At 50.8% G+C, this 20,802-nt stretch overlaps 1 protein-coding gene across 1 annotated transcript; it reads left to right on the forward strand.

The window, feature by feature from the left end:
* The first annotated feature begins 1,505 nt into the window (after positions 1-1,505).
* Positions 1,506-16,878, forward strand: LOC116948374 (homeobox protein DLX-6-like). The gene is made up of 3 exons (XM_032964986.2): positions 1,506-2,701; positions 6,582-6,775; positions 14,962-16,878. The coding sequence occupies exons 1-3, from the start codon at positions 2,245-2,247 to the stop codon at positions 15,322-15,324; spliced, it is 1,014 nt and encodes a 337-aa protein (XP_032820877.1). The 5' UTR covers positions 1,506-2,244; the 3' UTR covers positions 15,325-16,878.
* Positions 16,879-20,802: the final 3,924 nt, after the last annotated feature.

The following is a 20,802-nucleotide window of genomic DNA, read 5'->3' on the forward strand; positions in this document are numbered from 1 at the left end:
TGCGAGAGTAAATCGTTGTACGAGACATTTAATTACATGCACATTTCGTTTTGTCAGTAAAATGTCAACATAACTCATAAACTATACAATTCAGTTTTGTTTGTATATGAAATTGCACTTCGCGTGAATATTATACGTACATATATATTGAACATCACGTAACCACTGTGAACCAGTAGTGCGTGGAGCCTGGTGGACACACACACACACAAAATCAAAGATCCGCTGTATAGCCTTAAAATACTTTTGGGGAAAGTGCTGTTAGCGAGCACCTATGAAGGCCGGCACGGCACACGAAGCGGTGGGTAGGTGGCCGGCGCCGCGCCCGGACGCCTTTGTATCTCAAAGAGGCAATATTTACACATCGCGCCAGGTACTCATTTAAGGTTGAGTCGACCTAGGGGAGGCCCGGGACTAATCGCCACCGGTGTTGGTCGTGAGCGGGAATCGAACTCGGTTCGCCGGGTCCGTACACACACGCGTTGAGACGAGACAGTGTGGATCATCTTAAGAGATTCACTGCCAGGCCAATGAAGTTGACGTCTCGCAAAACATTCGGAAACGCATTACGAATCATCGCGTATAACGCACACAATAGATTCTGTTTCGCGAAACATGAACAAAAGCCCCTTTCATTTAACGCTCGACTTATTTCGCTATTGTGTACGTATTGCATCCTTTATTTCTCGGATGAAAATAAACCCATTGCGACCAGAAAGAAAGCATTGCCCCTCTTTTTTGCAAGGGCGATCTGAGTGTTACATCGAGATACAATTTTTAAAACACTACATGCGTCAAGTATTTAAACGTGACAATTGTGGACTTAATTTGTATCATCAATTAAACACGGTGCAATGGGAATACTCAATATTATAACGACATGAACGATGTATAGAAGGAAATAACTGTATGAAATGAAAGAGACTCGATTTGGCAAGTCGATGGATAATAAAGTTATTGCATTAATAAAATGTGATAATATATCTAAAAAAATAATAATAATAATTATCGTGTTAATTCATCACACGGGACGTGGCTATCTTCGCATGCAACGGGGCCCCGCGTGAACCCCGGGCGGCAGAGGTGTGATTCCCCTTGAAGCCGAGCAGCGCCACACCGCCCTCGCCAAACTCAACGATTACGCACGCGTTGACATTAACGCAGGTGTTGATATCATGTTGTAGAGTCCAACGCGAGCTTCTATTTACATCGGGGGACTAGCGCGTGTGTGTGTGTATATCCACCGCGTTACACGGGGGACGGAAAAAAAACTAATTTGATCGTATAATCGCGCGCCCAGTGAACGCCGCAACGAACAGAACTTAACTCGAGGCACCGCTGCAAGACATCAAATCGGCGAAACCGAATACCGACAAATATTGCCCAGGGAGTCATTACTGGAACGGCTCAGAGTGGTATATCGTAGCTGTAATGTCAGTCCCATTATAGCGCGGCGCGGCTTACGCGCACATTTTATCAATTAAAGTCCTTGTACGGGAGGGTGGGGGGGTGCAGGGGGGGGGGAGAATGAGCAGGAAGTATCGAGGAAAAGACGGCGTTTTTTTATTTTACAAATTAGCTCGTCTGTTTGGATTGGCTCGTTAGCGTGAGCTGCTGTGCTCCGTGTAAATGTTCTCGTAACTCCGCGTCGCACCACAGTCGTAGGCGCGTTCGTCCGTTTCGCGCAAGACAGCGCCCGTTGTACGGCTGCACGCGTGCCCTCCTCCCCACGATCCCCTTCTCCATCTCCCTCTCTCTCTCTCCACCTCTCTCCATCTCGCCGTGTGTGTCGCGGTTTCTCGGGTGGCGAGCGCGACAATTAGGCGAGTTAATATTCATGTCGCTCCCGTCGTGACGACAGCCTCGGCGCGGCGGCCAATGGGCGCCGCGCGAGGCCCTGCGCGCGCCCTCATGCGCTATTCTCCCCGCGCTCATGCATACACATCACAAGCCGGGGCCACTCTGGGATGAAGTTTTTACTCGACTTCGCGTAAAAACGCGCTACGAGGCGTCGGGAAACTTGGTAAAAACGACACCTTGGGATCAATTGCGCGAACCTTCCCCATCCACCCCCTCCACCTCTACCCCGCCCCCTGCCAGCGCAACCTCTTGCCAGTGCCCGGCCTTCGTAGAGACTCGACCGCGCGCCCGCCGGCCCTCCCGCGTATCCGCCCGTCCGACGCGTGTCGCGTCTGCAAGCCACTGCGAGTCGCTGTGCACCGAGAGCGGGGGTTATGCGTCTCGATGATGACCATGAGCGCAATGGCTGACGGCTTGGACGCTCCCCACGACTGCAGCGGTGGTGGTGGAAGCGGCGGTGGAGGCGACGGTAGTGGTGGTGGTCGTGGTGGTGGTAGCGGCAAGTCTGCTTTCCTGGAGTTCGGACAGAGCGGACTTCAGCACCAGCAGATGCTTAGCGTGCCCTCCTCCTCCTCCTCATCCGCGACGGCGTCAACAGTGGTGGGCATGGCTCACCACCACGCGCACCACTACCCCGCGCACTGCCTCTCCTCGACGGGGCACGACCCTTCCTCGTACGCGGCGGCCGCATCGTCCTACCAGAGTCGACCGCTCGGCTATCCCTACCTCAACCCCATCGGCGCGGGCGCCAGCAACTCGCACAGCGCCTACGGCCTCAACGCGCTCCCCTCGTACCAGCCCGGGTCGGGAGCGCTGAGCCAGACGCGCCTCGACGAGAGCGGTAAGGGAGGCGCCGCGTCCGCGCGGTTCGCTCGCTCGCTCGCCCGCCCGCCGCTTTTTGTTTTTGCGACGTCCGCGAGCAAAAAGCGCGCGACTCGAGCGAGCGAGCGCGCATCGCAGACAGCGCTTCTTCGCAACTCGCCGCGACGACGCGAGAACTCTGTGCTTTCGAGGGCAGATGCAAAACAGATATATGCAAATGGACTTAATGTGCAATGGCGACGTAAAATGATGCTTCGTCTATAACGCGCCTCGTCTACTTGGTTGTCCTAATCCGCCTAAGTCGTCTGCGAGCGACGCCAAACGCGGACGATGTCGCATTCAATGGGCGTAGGGCAGTTGCAGCCCGTGTTCAAAGTGCACTGCGTTGTTTGATGATGATGATGATGACGACGATTTACGATGATCATGGATGTCACGTTTTTGGGGTGAGGGTTTGGGATATTTGTTCCCTCTGCTCTTCGGCCGCCCTGTGCCAGTTTCCGTCGTTCCTCGTCCACGTTCTCAGCCAGGGGTTTACTCAAATTCCACTCCCACGCGAGCCCGAGTTGACCAAGCAGCAAACGTATTGGCGGCCTCTTCATGTACGTGCTGTACGGCAGGGGGCATGTCTCGAAAAGGCCACGGTGGTTTTTCTTTGACGAGCGAGTTTACTTTTTTTGTTACATATATACATTTAGTTCATTGTGCCCGCGCACAACTGCCAACGGAGCAGCAGCACCAGTACATCTTCTGTTCAATGGGAGCGGATATGTCCGGGTAAACGGGGAAGTTACCTCCGATTTGCGCGGTTGGCTACGTACGGTGCGAAAGAAGTTCAAAATGCATACGTACACACATACAAGGCGCACCTCGGCGGGATCGCGAGCATCGGGGTTAGACTCACCCGTGAGTCTGCACGGAACCGACTATGCTTTACCGGGGAGTTCATTGACGATTTACGATGATTAATCGTTGATTAATCGTAAATCGTCAATGTCGTCAGAAGGCGCGTTAACGCCTCGTTCGTAATAGGATTCGGCGGTGCGTAGGGACAACGTCCCGCGGGCCGTATTCGTTTTGCGATGTCTGTCCCTGTTTCTGCCAAACGCATTCGCCTGGAAGCACCCCCCCACCACCACCACCGCTTCTGTCGCCCCCCCATCTCCCCAACTTCCCCCGAGGGCATCAAATTGTGTTTGTTTGTTTGCGACGCTGATTTTAAGTCGAGCCCGATCGCGCATTCATCGGTGTTAGGGTTTGGGAGATGCGTTGCCTATAACCGACATCGACAAATGTCATCGCGACACGGGGTCCGCTCTAGGCCGCGCGTTCAATTTCCACGCAAAAAAAAATCAATCGCGTCGATCCGCCGCTTGGCCGATCGCTCACTTTCGTCCGACGTTAATTTTTTTTTTGACGAAGAGGTTCCCCCCACGTCTCCTCGTCTCGATCCGTCACCACTGAAACATCTTGCGGGCGAATTGTGAAGGCGAGGAGCCATCGGCATGCGCACGTTCGCGAAACGCCGTCAGACGCACGTCTCGTCGATGGAGACGCGCGGCGCGCTTTCGTTAACAACACACACACACACGTACATTAAATTCGCACGCAAATAAATGGCAAGTGTGTGAAACCACGCGAGCATAGGGTTTGCGGCGGATTCATTTGACTCTTCAAGTTCAGTCTCACAAACCATCTCTTTTCCTTCCCTCCGGCAAAACGACGGTCTCCTTGCTCTCCATCAAGCAACACGGCGACCCGCACGACGGTTGCGCCAAAACGCGGTGATCAATTCACGCTGCGCTCCGACGAACCCCGTGATATGCGACGCGCAACGTTAATGCGGAGCCTCTATTCGCCTTTTAATCATTCACGCTGACACATTCCAGTGTTGAGTTATTGAGCAGAGGTATGCGTTTAATTTAAAACGTGAACATTTGTATTTATGATTACTATGCGGTTTTTTTGTTGCACGAATTACAATATATATATAAAAAAAAACCTTGAGATCGGGCCAGATGTGAATCTGGCTCTGAGGTTTCGCGTTAATATAAAATGTTATTCGCAACGCAACGCTGAGAGAGCACGAGGGAAGCGGATTGAAACACGCGCAGTGTGTGTGGGTGGCTACTGTGTGCTACGCCGAGTCTAGGTCGACTCAGCCTTAAATAAAATTGCTATTGCGCGTCGCAAACACCAGCCCTTGTGGAGACAAAGGCGACCAGCTTGGTCCTGGTGCCCACGATGCTGCTACCCCCACCCCCCCTCGTTGTACCATCTTACTAAAGTGTTCGTACCGCAGGAGAGTTTTGTCCTTTGTCTTTGTGTGCAACGCACCTCCGATTAGCACGGCTGGCTACGGAGGGGGCGAGAGGAGTTTACCATACGTACGTACATACACGAGTGCAAGTGTGCACATTGTACGAACGTGACAAACACAATTGCAAACATTTGCTTTAATCGGATGTCGCTTCTTCTCCTCTGCTGCTCCCACAGTCTGGAACTTTCCTTTGCCCCGGCCATCCGTGCTGTCAGCTGGCTCTCCCTGTCTCAAGTCCATGCTCAAGACCTTCCTCTTTGTCTTTGACTATCACGGCCTCTATCTCTATCACGCAAAATATAGTCGAGTATTGTGTTCGCGCACAGCTTCATGAGAAGCGATTGCCCGTAGCCGCTATGTAAATATACAATTTGCAGTTTAACACTTCGGCTTTCGCGACCAATATTGTCCATAAGAGTTTTTTGGGGGGGATTAGATCGCGTAAATATAAATGTGTCGTAAAACCCGCCACCACCCGACACAGCCAATTAGTAGGGTTTGTCAAAAATCTGGCTGTCGCCCGATGATGCTAGTTGTAATTACTTGCGAAACGTCGTACTTAAATTGTAAATGGTGCGGATTTGCTCTCCAACACAGCGGTGTGTTGTACTAGTAACGAATTGGCGTGTTCTGTTTACGTGACAAACCCCTTACTAATTGGCTGTGTCGGGTGGTGGCGGGTTTAACGACGCATTTATATTTACGCGAGCTAATACAAAAAAATAAAATTCCCCACCTGTTTTTTTTTTTTACAATTTGCAATTGAATTTTACGACACGTACGCGTGTGGATCGCGTGCGTACGATGGTACAAAAAAAAGAACACCCCGTGTATACAAACCAGGTGTGCACGCGAGCACCACGTGCCGAGGCGCCTGGATAAGTATCCCTCGTCCCTAACACCTCGTGCACCAAGTCCAAGTACAGCATACGCCTTGGCGGCACGGCGCGCACCATAGTTGTGTACGCGTGTACAAGCTGGAGAGCAAACACCACCACCACCACCACCACCACAACGGGCACCGCCGTAGCCGCGTGGCGGTGCTGGCGACGCTGCACGTGGCTGCCTGGAATCCAGCCACTGTGGATGGCAGCAAGGAGGGTTGATGGATCACCGCACAGATGGTGCGAAAACTTCCTCCCCGTGGGCGTCGAGGAGGTGACATAACCCTGGCTCGCCATGAGAAAGCGGTACAGCACGTGGACTGATCTCCATCTGTTTCCGCCTGTACGGGGGTTGAGTGTTACCCGCCCGTCGTGCAAGGCGTGGGGGTTTCTCTGGTCGCTCCGGTTCCCTCGGACACATATAATAACAGCAACAACAACAACAATAAACGCACCTAATTATTTGACTGAACACGACTTTAATAAACAAATAAAACAAAATCCCCACGTAGCATAACCATCGTTGTGTAGCACGTCTGAGTCTTCAACGGCGTGTGCGGCAAGGGCACGCGCGTTCCGTCAGCACCACGGCGCTCTGGCAGCACGGCACGCGGCGTCTCGTCCACCGCCGATGTCACCTTCACTGAGCACCCCCTCCCCCCCGCCCCCCCGTGCGTGTCGCCTGCTCGGATCAGACCCCGAGAAGACGCCCGTGATTCAGAACGGGGAGCTGCGCTTCAACGGGAAGGGCAAGAAGATCCGCAAGCCGCGCACCATCTACTCGAGTCTGCAGCTGCAGGCGCTGAACCGTCGCTTCCAGCAGACGCAGTACCTGGCGCTGCCCGAACGCGCCGAGCTCGCCGCCTCCCTGGGACTCACGCAGACTCAGGTGCGGTACGAGTGTGAGTTGCTCGACTCTCCCCCCCCCCCCCCCACTCCAACCTCCCACTTCTCGCTACCATTTCCCGTCGCCGGCAGGCGTAACGCACGAGTCCTTTAGTGGGTGTGTTTTGATATAGTGCAGGTCGCGGGGCTTTTTCTCCGAGTCCTCCGGCTTTTCCCTCCACATTTCGAGTGAACATCGCGCGTTTTGATTATTTGGCTGCAATACATTTCCCGCGCGGTAAGCCGCTTCGTTGAGCTATCATTTGTGGTGGCCAGATTTGCTTCTGAAAACGAGCCATATAGCTCAATGCACCTTACGTGATAAAATAAAAATACAAAATAGTTTAAGGATACTGGTGGTGATGATGATGATGATGGTGGACGTATGAACTACAAAAGAGACATTCTTTGTAAGAAATCACATGGGAGATGTTCACGCCTGCGACCTCACGTTCGCCGTTACCGCGTGGGCTTACCAACACCTATCGCATTGCAGCAGTGACTAAATGAAGGTGCGTAGCTGCCCACGGTCTATGTCGTCGTGGTAATTAGGCATATGGAAAAATGTTCATTATTATTATGCATGTACAATATCTGTAGTTATTGGCGCAACTTGTTCATAATCGTGACCGTTAGATACAAACGCACGGGTGTTTTTTGTCGTCATTATCATCATCATGATCATTTTAATTTTTATCATCATTAAAGCACCATTTAATTCGTGACGTTTTAGAGTTTTGTCCACCTTTAGAATTATACCGATGGTGATAACAACAGTGGGCTCGATAGTAATGGTCGTGGAAATTTTGACTCGACACGGTAACCGATCAACGGTCAATGTATGGCTCACCTCTCGGGCCCTCTCTACGGGCTGTAAATAATGGTCATTGCCCGAAACGTCGTCTATTTTATATATAACGTTTCATTTTAAGGCCAAGTAGTGTTAGTATTGACGACTGCGTTGACGTTGTTGGGTTATTTGTACACCGTGGCCTCGACGCTGTAGCAACAACATGTATAAATCTGCTTAATATATATAAATGTAGTTAATATATACATAAATCTGGTTAAGATATGCCGAATTAACATTTCAATGATGATGATGGTTGCGTTCAAACGTTGCGCTCTTTAAAGCATGATAATTATGAAAATAATTTTGAATTAAGCCTGGATATGGAACATCTCGTTTTGCTAAAGTTCCGAAGCGTGTTGATTGACACATATCCACATTAGCTTCATTAATGAATAGCAGTGCATTTTCAAAGACACAAATTGTCGTCACCAACCACACGATGTCATTAGTAGCAGCAGTACCACGGCGGCGTGGTAAATCATGATGATACATAATTCTTCTTGTTCTTGTCTACATTTAAAACGCTTAGATCGTAGTAGTAACCGGGACTCGCGCGAGCTGATCGCATGCCCACAGTGAATTGATGACGCGTGCAAGCGTTGCTTTTTTAACATTTTATTCGAGAAAACAAAAACAAAATGTCATGTTAAAAGCGGAAAGAACAATACTATACATTTATACAGCATGGTGTAATTAAAGGATGATCAAAGCATCGTCGTGACCGCTGCCTGTACGGAACAGTGCGAGGTATCAACGTTAACTCGTGGAGGCTTCGGTGTGTGGGTGCGTGTGTGTGTGCCTTCATAGTTGCGGTAGTGTAGTGGTTAGGGCTCTGCTCTATTAAACCGGCGTCCCGGGTTCGACTCCCGCTCACGGCCAACACCAGTGACGATTAACTGAACCGTTCCCGGGCCTCCCCTAGGTCGATTCAGCCTCAAATGAGTGTCTGGTGCGGTGTGTAGTGAACATCGCCAGTGGGGAGACAAAGGCGGTCGGGCGTGGTGCTGGCCACACACCCCCCTCGTGTACCGTTCCGGCCTTCATAGGTGCTCGCTAACAGCACTTGCCCCTAAAGTCTGTTAAGGCTATACGGGGGATCCTTGTCTTTGTTTATTTTGCCAGCTTTCAATAGGTACTGCTCTCGAACAGCACTTGCCCCAAGATCCCTGCGTAAGGCTACACGGGGTGGGGGGGGTCTTTGTCTCTGTGCGCGCGTGACAGTGTACGCGGGAGTGTGCCCGTAGCCACACGGAATCTCGTGCAATGCGCGTTTTTTTTTTAACGGACAGAACTTTAATACGGATTTATGTGTGTTTACATTCTCATTACATAAGCTTACGTCCACTTTCAGTAACCAATCTAACAATGGGATTTGATTCGGGCGTCAGACAAGCAATGGCCCTGCCACTTTGTCAAATCGTTCTTCACTGGGATTTTAGTGTTTTCTATTGCGAAGCGGGTTTATTTTGGAACTGTTCGCGCGCCGCCGCTTTGGGGGGGGGGGGTCCACTTTGGGATGCGACGGCGATGTCCGGGGTTCTTTTTGTTTGCCTGCAAGTCAGCTTCTGTAGAACAAAAAAATTACTGCGTGTAACGTGCAGCAGAAGGCCGCTTCTGTTGACGCAGCGCAGACCTCCGTCACGGCGCTGTCCGGCACGAGGGAGGCGATTGTGTTTACCATTTTAAAACGCACGCCTGGCGAAGCAGATCTTACACCACCTGCATATCGCTGTCGGTCTCATTGCTACTGGCTTCTGTCGCACGGTATAGTCAAGGTTCATGTTTACGTTAATGAAATCTTCGGGTTTTCACGTAAATGTAGCGCTTTGGCCACGTGTTTAACGTGGTACATGGTGTTATCAGGGCGAATTTATTGCGTTATAACAACATGCCAGCATGTTTCAGAACATACCTATTGAAGGCCGGCACACATACATACACACACACGCACCCTCGCGCACGTATATCTTGAACAGACTATTGGGATACATGTTGTTAGCGAGCATCTAATAAGGCCTCAACGGCACACGAGGGGGTGGGTGGCCAGCATCACGTTTGGCCGCCTCTGTTTACACACCGCACCAGTCAACCTAGGGGAGGCCCAGGACCGGTTCGGATAATCGTCACTGGTGTTGGCCGTGATCGAAAATCGAACTCGGGTCTCTGGGTTCGTAGCACAGCGCGCTCACCGCTACACAACCGCTCCGCACAAACAACAACAACCGCCATTCGCCACTAAGTGGCGGTGACGTCACCACGACGCTTGTGCCAGGCCATGTGCACCTTGAGGCCACGTGAAGTGTCGAACGCCCGCGGGCAGGAGGTCACGGGGCAGACCCAGGTGCCACGGGTCGACTGACTAAGATGACTGGCTGATGCACCACCTGTGCCCCCTACTGTGCCAACTTGCTGTGCTTTAGCCACCCGGCGCTCCACTCATTGTTGTGAGCGTCGATCCTCCGCCCTCCGTTGTTGTTGGAGAGCGACTGCCTCCAACTGCCCAGTAGCGGCCTTCACGAGCCTCCTCCACAGAGGCCGATCTTGACACTGCTGGTACCAGTCATTGGCAAGTCCACTCAGCTCCACGTCCTCCTGTACCACATCACTCCATCTATTCTCTAGCCAGTGCCATGCCCGTTTAGCCCCCTCGATCCGGCCGAACAAAAGCTGTTTAGGCATGCAGTGGCTGTGCATGCGGGCTACATGACCCAGCCAACGCAGCCTTGCCTACCGGAGGAGCTCACCGATGGGACCTTGCCCAGATCTTTCAAGGATTTGTGAGCTCCTCACACGATCGTAGGCAGGCCAGCCTAAATGTTTCTAATCGGCGAAGATGTTCCATTAGGGTTGTCCACGTTTCGCAAGCGTAGAGAAGGGAGGGAATGACCGTGGCCGAGAAGACCTGAAGCTTCGTGCGGAGTTATAGACCAGGTAGCTTCCACACAGCGTTACACAACCGATGAAAAGATAATGCCGGTCGACTGATTCGGAGTGAGACTTCTGCTGTTAAACTGGAGCCGGTCATGAGCACACTGGCCAGGTATGGGAAACTCTCCACTCTCTCCACAACTGCCCCATCACCGATTGGGAGTTGTGGGGGTGGAGTGCCCGATGGTACAAAATACCCAGGCATGTGCGTCGTTTTGGTGGGGCTGATGGTAAGGCCCCACCTCTTAGTGGCACACTCCAGTTTCAGCAACAGCGTCTCCAACTCCTCCTCTGAGTGAGCCGCAATTACCAGGCCTTCGGCATACATAACGTGGTTGACCAATAGGGAGGCATCCCTTGACCGCACCCGGGTATCGATCAGCCTCCCATTGTATCTGTACCAGATGGAAATTCCTCCGGTACAGCTACTAAAGGCTTCACGAACTACGTGATCGAAATAGATGTTAAATAATGTTGGAGCCAGAGGACATCCCTGTCGCACCCCAAGGTGAACAGGGAATGGCTCCGACTCCCGGCCACGAAGTTTTACCCGGGCCCGCTTACCATCATGAAGGTCCTTAATGATCGTGAGCAGCGGGTTAGGGACTCCGAAAGCACGAAGAACAACCCATGGTATCATAGGCCTTGACCAGGTCAATAAAGCAGAGATGTAGGACTTGTTGGAATTCCCTACATCTCTGCTGTAGCAAACAGACAGACAATATGGCATCTGTGCAGGACAGCCCTTTCCTGAAACCACATTAGGGCTCCGCACGCCTCTGCTCAGCGTGCCTGGCAAGGCGGTGTTGAATAATCCTTGCCAGGACCTTTCCTGGCACACTGAGGAGTGAAATGCCCCTGTAGTTGTTACAGTCTGTGCGGTCCCCCTTCTTAAAGAGGGGGGCCACCAGGGCATCCTTCCAGTCCTGCGGAACCCGTCCAGTGGTCCAAACTGTTGTTATGATGTCATGTAGGGCAGTCTGTGCACAAACGCCACCCTCCCTCAGTATTTCGCTTGGGAGATCATCTCTGCCTGGTGCCTTTTCTGGTCTCAGACTCTGGATCGCCTTCAGTACGACCTTAACAGATAGCACCTCAGACAGCCACTCACAGGGGGTGACTTCCTCTTCCAATATTTGAGGCACCGCAGCCTCAGCAGGGCCATCCCAACTTTGTCCCACGATGTTTTCCATGTGGAGGGATTTCCCCTCCCACCGGGATTTCAGAGAAATGCTCAGCAAATCTGCAAACCTGTTCCTGGGGGTCTGATATTGGAACAATGTTCTTTCCCCTATTTATGGTAATAGGTGTGGCACTGCAGGTTACTTTTTGATGGAATTAAATAGGGATTTGTGATCGCAGGCCATTGAGGCAGACTCCTTCTTCTCAGCAACCCGCGACCACAACCCATCCTTGCAGCACCTCACGGCTCTCCAAACCTCCGAGCGAAGGCTGCGGTAAGCCTCCTCATTCTCCGACGTGGGATGCTGTAGCCGATGAGAGTGGGCCTGTCGCTTTATCTCAGCCATCTTGAACACCTCCTCTGTCAGCCAGGGTATCTGAGGAGGTCTAGACCGCGTACCCAAAGCAGCCATTGCAGCTGCATGAGCCACAGTCCTAAACTTCACCCATTTACCCTCGACATCTGTAGGAGTGGGGGACGATGCCAAACCCAGTCGCAAGCGATGATTAAATTCTCGCTTGCAACTTTCATCAGCTAGCTGAGACTAGGCCACCTTAGGTTTTAATGGGGTCCTGGGTGTACACCCACCACCAGAGTGGAAGAACGGCAGGCACATCTTACAGATGACTAGTCGATGGTCAGAGGGTAGATCAGCTCCACGGTAGGTCCTGGTGTCAAGGACATGGGCTCGCATTCACTGGTCCATCACTATGTAGTCCAGGAGATGTTCTTGCTTGGACCGGGTATGCATCCATGATGTTGTGTGGATGCGCCGCTGCCGGAACAGCGTGTTGGTAATTACAAGCCCATGGGCTGCACAAAAATCTAGCAGCCTCCTACCGTTTTTATTGAGCTGATCTGGCCCATGCCTTCCAATCACTCCAGACCAGGTGCCAGCATCATGACCAACTCGGGCATTGAAGTCACCCAACAAGATGACTCTATCCCGAAGGGCCACTTTAGCCAGCAACTGTGACAGGAAGTCATAGAAGGCATCTAACTCATCGGCCTTAACTGCATCCCTCCACGGATGTTCGTCTTCGGTGGGGGTATAAGTAACTACGACCACCACTCCTCGCCTCTGGTTGATGGGAAGGCGAGCCCAAAGTAGCCTGGGGCTTACAGCTTTCCCACACCTCACCGCCACTCTCCCACGCCCCCTTCATTCTTTTGTTCCGAAGAAGAGCCACACCCTGTTGTTTGGCAGTCTCCTGCCCCGAGTAGAGGACTGTCCACCCCTCATGGTGGCAGGAGCCAGAGCAGGTCCACCGGACCTCCTGAATGCCACAGAGATCCAGGCGGTACCAGTCCAGCTTCCGACAGAGGAGTGGGAGCCTCTCCTCCGCAGTAAGCATTCGAACATTCCACGTGGCCATCCATAGTCGCTTTTTGTTGTTTCTGGAGGAGCCCCGAGGGTAAATATTCAATCTCCTGGCTCCGCCAAATGGGGTTTGGCCAGGAGACGTCATAGACACCTGTTCCCCCGGGGCCTCCGGCACAAGCTTGTTAATTAAAATTTTCGGTCGTACTTTAGTGGTAGTTAATTGAAGGTGGAGGGGTTACCAGCCCCTCACACCCGTCCAGAGCCCCCATTTAGCCGCTGTGGTGGTCACAGACGCCATGAGGGGAAAGGCCAATCGGAATTGGCCCTCCCCCCCACAGCACTGTCCACGAGAGCGTTGCCCATCCGGCACCACGAGGAGGTAGGGGGTTGTTTTACCGGACAAACAACAACAACAACCGCCATTCACCACTAAGTGGCGGTGACGTCACCATGACGCTTGTGCCAGGCCATGTGCACCTTGAGGCCACGTGAAGTGTCGAACGCCCGCTGGCAGGAGGTCACCGGACAAACACACACACACACATACACACACATACACACGCACTGGCAGACATGAATATATATGTGCAAGAAGAGCGCACAAGTGTCGTCACCACGTCTACGCCTCCTCTATATAAGGAACGAAACAGGTGGACTCCTCCACAAATCTGGCTGTCGCCTGATGAAGCTAGTTGTAATTACTGGCGAAACGTCGTACTCAGATTGTAAATGTTGTGGCTTGGCTCTTCAACACACCGGTGTGATGTACTAGTGACGAATTGGCATGTTCTGTTTACGTGACAACCCTTACTAGTTAGCTGTGTCGGGTGGTGGTGGGTTTAACGACACATTTATATATTTACGTGATCTAACCATTGCCGGATTGTCCTAGTAGCAAAAGTAGCTACATATGTAGCTACAGGCCCCGCACTTTCATGGGCCCCGCGCTAAATGCTTTCAAGCTATCAATTTCGCTTCACTGATTCTGCACTTGCTCTATTACTATAGTACTATACTGCCTTCAACTTTTATGAACGACTGGGTGTTTAAGGTTATAGATTTGTCTTATTATCTGGCTGTATAGCAAATGAAAAAATACAATTACTTTACTATGCAAGTAAAAAAAAAAATGTGTTTTAATATTTATGTTTTATTTATTCAGGGCCACTTTATAACACATGCTACAGACCCCGCACTGGCTTAATCCGGCACTGGATCTAACCACAAAAACCTGTATTATGGATGATATTGGTCGCGAAATCCTACGTGTTAAACTGAGAAATATAACAACTGGTGTTGCCAGCGAATCGTCACTTGTTACGCGCCGATTCGGCCACATTCGCAAGCTCTGCTCCCGCGCGCTAGTTTTGATCACCCACGGGCGCAAGGGCCCATACGTGCGAGTGTGCGTCGCATGCCAAACCGTGTGATCGGTAAACGCGCTACGAATTCGACAGCGGGGGGTGGGGGGGGTGTGGCAGACTGACGAAGCATCTTGAGGAGAGAGGTATACACGGTGGACGCGTATGAAGGATGGACTCTGCAATCGAGGGTGGCAGGCGGGCGGACGTATGACGCACTTCAAAGGGTTGGACACGAATTGAGATGCGGAGAGTTAAGGTTGGACATGGAGAGCGGGTTAAGGGTGAATATTAATTGAGCTGTGGAGGGTAAGGAGTTGACATAGAAGGGGGTCATTGTTTTTTTTTCATATATATTGAGCCGTAGAGGGTAAAGTGTGGGAATGTATGGAGCTGTAGGCGATTCGAAGGATAGATGGTTGGCTACGATTAGTAAGGTAGGCTACGTATGGTGCGAAAGAAGTTCAACATACGATAAACGCCCGCTCAAAGCTAACGTAGCCCCAGCGAGCACAAATGACTCCCGACCTCTATTCCGCAGGTGAAGATCTGGTTCCAGAACAAGCGCTCCAAGTACAAGAAGATCATGAAGCAGGGAGGCGCAGGGCTAGAGAACAACCCCCTGCAGCTGAACACGGGCTGCCTGCCTCCCAGCCCGAGCTCTGTCGTTCACCCGCATCAACAGCAGCATCAACAGCAGCAGCAGCATCAGCATCAGCAACAGCATCAGCAGCATCAGCAACAACAACAGCAGCAGCAGCAGGGGCTGCCAACATGGGACTTGCAGTCAAGCGTGGCTTCTACCAAGGTGTGCATGCCTCCCAGCGCCTACATGAGTCCATACTCTCACTGGTACTCACCGGCCTCGCATCACGAAACTATGCAAACCCCGGGACTCATGTAGGCCGAGTCTGGAGTGGAGGATGGCAGGGCTGACTTGAGCATTGGCCACTGGTGTGATTAATATTATTATTGATTATGATAATTGCTATTACTGTTATGATTACGATTTCATTTTTTGCCGAAGACGAAATCAAGCAGTGGGCGCTTTTTTCTCAAGGTGCGTCCGTCTTATATGGGCGACGATGATGATGATTACGGCGGCGGTGATGTTGATGATGGTGACGGATCATGATGATGATGATTGCAGCTGATTTGAAGATTTAAGTAATTGATGATGACGATAAGGGTTAGGTTGACTATCAAAACGAAGATGGGAAATTATCACTATTATTGTTATTATCATCATCAGGGCGATTGTCACGATTGTTGTTGAAGATTACAAGATGATGATGATCATGGTGGCGAAGGTTACGATGAGAAAGAGGAGGCAGAGATATACGAACATTGTCTTTTTGGTAAAAAAAATAATTAAAAAACAAAACCAGTGAGCGATCTTCTCGTTTCACACGACACACGGGACCCACGTGTCACCCTTGGACAGTCGCATCGGATAAATTAAACTTACTTGCCTTTGTTATCCCTTTCGTTCAGTATCGTCTGTGTTGATCATCGTAGTGTCTTTGTTGTTTTGCGTGCGAACATGGACATGGACGCGTCATTGTCAGTCGAGAGCCAGCAAGATGATCGAGGAACTTATACATTTACACGCAAACACTCACAAAGACTTCCCCACAAAGACTTCCCCGATTTAGCGCGTTTGGCAACGTACGGCGCGAAAGAAATTCAACATACAGTAGAGAAAACAGGTTATTGGGGTAAGTGCTGATCGCGAGCACGCGAGTTACGGTTGGTGGCCAGCAACACGCCCGGCCGTCTTTGTCTGCCCATAGATAATCTTTACGCACCGAATCGGGTGCTCGTGTCGAGGTTGAGTCGACCTAAACGAGGCCCAAGACTGGTCCAGATGATCGCCACTGGTGTTGGCCGTGAGCAGAAACTGAACTCGGATCGTCGAGTTCCTAGAACAGCGGGCTAACCGCCACACTCCTGTTCCACACACACACACACGCGCGCGCGCACATGGACAAACACTCACAAACAAAAGACAAAGATCCCCCGTATAGCCCGAACAGAAATGTTGGAGCGAGTGCTGTTAGCGAGCACCTATGAAGGCCGGCACAAACACGGGAGGGTGAGTGGCCAGCACCACACCCGGCCGCCTTTATCTCCCCAGTGGTGATGTTTACACACCGCACCAGGTACTCATTTGAGGCTGAGTCGACACACACACATGCACAGTTGCCGTGATAGCTAGAGGAAAAAGAAAACATGAATATGTAAAAAAAAAATAACACAACTCTATGTACAATAACGTGACACACACGCAGTCCGCGTTTGTGTTTCCGTCATTATTGACTGAAATGTTTTGCAGGGCATTTCAACTCTTGTTTGTATATATTGCCGGGTTTTCTAGATGTAAATAATATATGACACATGTTTCGTAGTTTTTTTTTCCATACTGTCACAATAAAAAAAGTAACGTTAGACTATATAACATTTATGAATCGTGTGCACTCATTCCTGTGTTGTGCGTATGGTCGTGCGGTGTGGGGAGGGGTAGTTTAGCGATCAGCGCTGCCGCGCTACGAACCCGGCGACTCGAGTTCGATTCCAGCTCACGGCCAACACCAGGTGACGATTATCTGGTCTGGCTCAGCCTCGAATGCGTACCCGGTGCAGTGTGTAAACATCACCACTCGGGAGACAAAGGCGGCCGGGCGTGGTGTTGGCAACCCAGCTCCTCGTGTGTCGTACCGGCCTTCAAAAGGTGCTCGCTAACAGCACTTGCCTCCTTCACTTTTTGTCTTTGCGGGAGGTTAACCTGAGCATCACCACGGGTCACCAAGGCGCGCTTCATCTGCTGTTGTGTCTAAATGTTCCCGGCGAGCAGCGGGTGAGCCCAGACACAACGGCAGGAGAGTCTTACTATGCGGAATACAGCGCTCCCGTCACACCTAGGAATTGCGTGTCGACGTTTCGGGAAATGGTCCTTCATAGCAGATGAGATATGCGTGACAAAATAAAAAGCAGACGGCACGCAATCCTTCACGTCTCTGTCCCTCGACGTGCAGACACAAACCATGAAAGCATTTTTTTTACACAAACCATCAGCGCACGAGGTCGAATTATCGCCATTACCATCAAGCCTTCTGGGAGTACTACATTTCAGCAGCATTGCTTCAGCGCAGGCAAAATTCTGGAGCCGTTTGAACACGCCAGTGTCTCATCGGCGGTCAGGCTCGCTGCATGAAACCATTTGCCTGCACGGTGCACTGCTGCCAGACGTTAATTCGGCAAGGGACCGTCTCTGTTAGATATCCGAGTTCGATACTAAACTCTCGAACACACAACACATCGAAATCATTACATCTGCTGCTGCTGCTATTCACCAAGTCACCCCGCGATCAAGGCCTTGGTAATTGTGTTTCCCGTGGCCTTTGTTGACAGTTTCTTTTTGTTTAATAGCCGTTACACAATACGGGTGCGAGCCGAGGACAACAATCGCCCAAGATTATTGGAAGCGACAAAACATCTGTGTTGCGCACAAAGGATCAGATTGTAAAAAAAATAACTCCAGCAGCCATTTTCACGCCCCCTGCCCCCCACGTCACCTCCCATCCGTAAATTGCTTCAGCACATCCCCACCCCCCTCACCCCCTCCCAAATGGAATAACATTGCTAGAATCGAGAATGAAATGATGAATTAAAGAATCACCAGGTAGCATGGAGAAAAAACCCACGTCACGTGGTGTGTGGCGAGAGATACCCCCCCCACACCTCTCCGACCCACCCGCCCCCCCCCTCCCCGTTTACTCCCTTCACATCGGTAGTGACGTCATGTCGCTTTATTTTTGTTCTCTCGAAATAATCCGAAAAACTAAATTAGGATTTTGCCCGAAATGTTCGTATCTTGGCCAGAGTTCAGGATTTTGTTTGGATTTTTTATATATAAAAACGGGTACACATCCAGAGATCGGTACGAAGTGCGTAACAATATATATGTGTGGGTCTATGCGTGTACGTGTGTACGTATAAAGGGAGCGGTGGTGTAGCGGTTAGCGCGTTGCGCTACGAACCTGGCGACGCGCTTCGATTCCCGCTCACGGCCAACAGCAGTGACGATTATCTGAACCGGTCATGGGCCTCCCCTAGGTCGACTCAGCCCTCAAATGAGTACCTGGTGTTATGTGTAAACATCGCCACGAGGGAGACCAAGACGACCGGGCGTGGTGCTGGTCACTCACCACCTCGTGTGCCGTGTCGGCCTTCATACTGTAGGTGCTCGCGAACAGCACTTGCCCCAAGTCTGTTAAGCCTATACGGGGAATTTTTGTATATATGTATACATATGTATGCATGTGTAAATGTGTGTATGTACAGTGTACATGGGGAGCGGTAGTGTGCCAGTTAGCGCGATGCGCTACGAACCCGGAGACCCGAGTTTGATTCCCGCTCACGGCCAACACCGGTGACGATTATCTGAACCGGTCCTGGGTCTTTCTTAAGTCAACTCGGCCTCAAATGAGTTCCTGGTGCGGTGTGTAGCTATCACCCCTGGGGAGGCAAAGGCGGCCACGCGTGGTTGCGAGCCACCAACCCCGTCGTGTGCCGAGCCTCATAAGTTCTAGCTAACAGCACTTGCCCCAACAGTCTGTTAAGGCTATATGGAGGATATTTGTCTTTAAATACTGTATATACTTCGTAACATCCCTAGACCACCGCACCACTCATCATCCCAGCTCACGTTTGATGATGATGCATTCAGGGTAGCCGAAACATTCAGACAGTGCTATTTCAATTTATTTTAACAAATGTTCAGACTTCAGTTATAATGCATGCATGAATTATCTTGTGAAATAAATGTAGGATTTTTTTTGTTTTAAAGATCGCGCGCGTAATCTTTGAATATTCATCAACTGCGCTTTGCCTCAATTCATTCAGGTCGAGGTTTATAAACGACGGATTTGAGGTGACACCCTACAGCAAGAAAAATAACCAAAAATAAATATGAAATAATGATAACAATAGATCAAATGTTGACCTGAAGAATAAACAAATTACAATATTGTGATGCGAGCCTTACAGCAAGTGAAAACAATCCCCACGTGTCCCTGACCTTTGGGGCCACGCTGTACGATCCCCACCAGCGCCGAGCAGGTAGCACGCATGCCGCTGCTGCCGACGCTCAAGTGAAGAATTGGACGTTTCATTGCCTCTGGCTACATTTGGTGCGCGCTCGCTCACACGTCGGCCTGCTAATTAGGTGTAATTTTTTGGCACCATCCGAGATTAGGGGGGGTGGGGGGGGTGGGGGCGCGCTGGTAAAAGCTCCCCTGACAAAAGAGGCTGCGTAATTTGCACCGCTCCCGCGCGTGCGCGGAGGAGGTCCCCCTGTTGGGGAGTAACTGAGTCCCACGTGTGCACCGACAACACCACCCCCCCCACCCCCCGCCCCGAGATACCTACCCGAGATTCATAATGATCATCGTCATCAGCCATGATTTATCCACTGCTGGATGAATGCCACCCGCGCGCGTCGTCTCCATCCATCAGGGTCCTGCGACGTCCGCTGGCCTCATTTCGTCATCTCCACGGTGGTCGTCCTCTCAGGCGGGCTGTCCATTCCGTTATCCGCCCTGGCCATCGGTCGGGGCCGTTGTTTCATGACCCCCCCCCCCTTCCCTTTCTTCGCCACGTCTTCGGTCCAAGCCGACTGGCGGCGCGTATTCCAGTCAGAATGATGTCTCTATTTGTTTTGTTCTCTCATTCACGTCATTATCTGTATCTCTCTCTCTCGCGTGTAATTCCAAGCATGCACCCGTCTGCAGGATTTTCTGTTGACTTTGTCAGAATTTCTGTTTTCGATCCGAGTGTTCCATGGCAGGTATTCTACACCGATTGAAATTACATCTTCTTTCGGCTCAATACTGACTTTTATTTTCTACCCACGTGACTTTACCGAAAGAACCAAAGAGTATGGATTCCTGCAGTCACGAAAGCTTCAAATCAAGACTGACTTTCGATCGGTTTTAATTTTTTTTTTAAATCGAGCTTTGTTTTCCTCACAGCACTCAAACCTGCTCTTCACGATCTATTAAACATCACAAATGTAATCCCGGTACACCTTGAACAATTGCCTAATATACATACACATATATATGCTCTGTTGTGTTTTCAGAGTTCGGTCCATCAAATAATGATTACGTTTTGTTCCATCAACTTAATTGTACGTCACTTTTCCTTGCCTCTTATTTATCCTTAAGCGCTCGCTTTGTTCGGTTTTCAATCATTTCCTGCAGTTCATGAGCTTTATTTTATAATGTCATACCTCGTGTTAACAATAATAATAATAATAATTCGCAGTCTTGTGTCAATACATTACCGGTCTATACCCATGCTGGCTTGTTTCGCCGTACTA

The sequence above is a fragment of the Petromyzon marinus genome, chromosome 2, assembly GCF_048934315.1.
Source record: "Petromyzon marinus isolate PM22_M1 ecotype Great Lakes invasive population chromosome 2, UKy_Petmar_22M1.pri1.0, whole genome shotgun sequence".
Taxonomy (NCBI): Eukaryota; Metazoa; Chordata; class Hyperoartia; order Petromyzontiformes; family Petromyzontidae; genus Petromyzon; species Petromyzon marinus.

Bases quoted from the DNA above. Each gene is read 5' to 3' on its own strand.
- LOC116948374 (XM_032964986.2), top strand. From the start codon at position 2,245: ATGATGACCATGAGCGCAATGGCTGACGGCTTGGACGCTCCCCACGAC. The intron at 2,702-6,581 runs GTAAGGGAGGCG...TGCTCGGATCAG, and splicing joins GACGCGCCTCGACGAGAGCG to ACCCCGAGAAGACGCCCGTG. The intron at 6,776-14,961 runs GTGCGGTACGAG...TCTATTCCGCAG, and splicing joins TGGGACTCACGCAGACTCAG to GTGAAGATCTGGTTCCAGAA.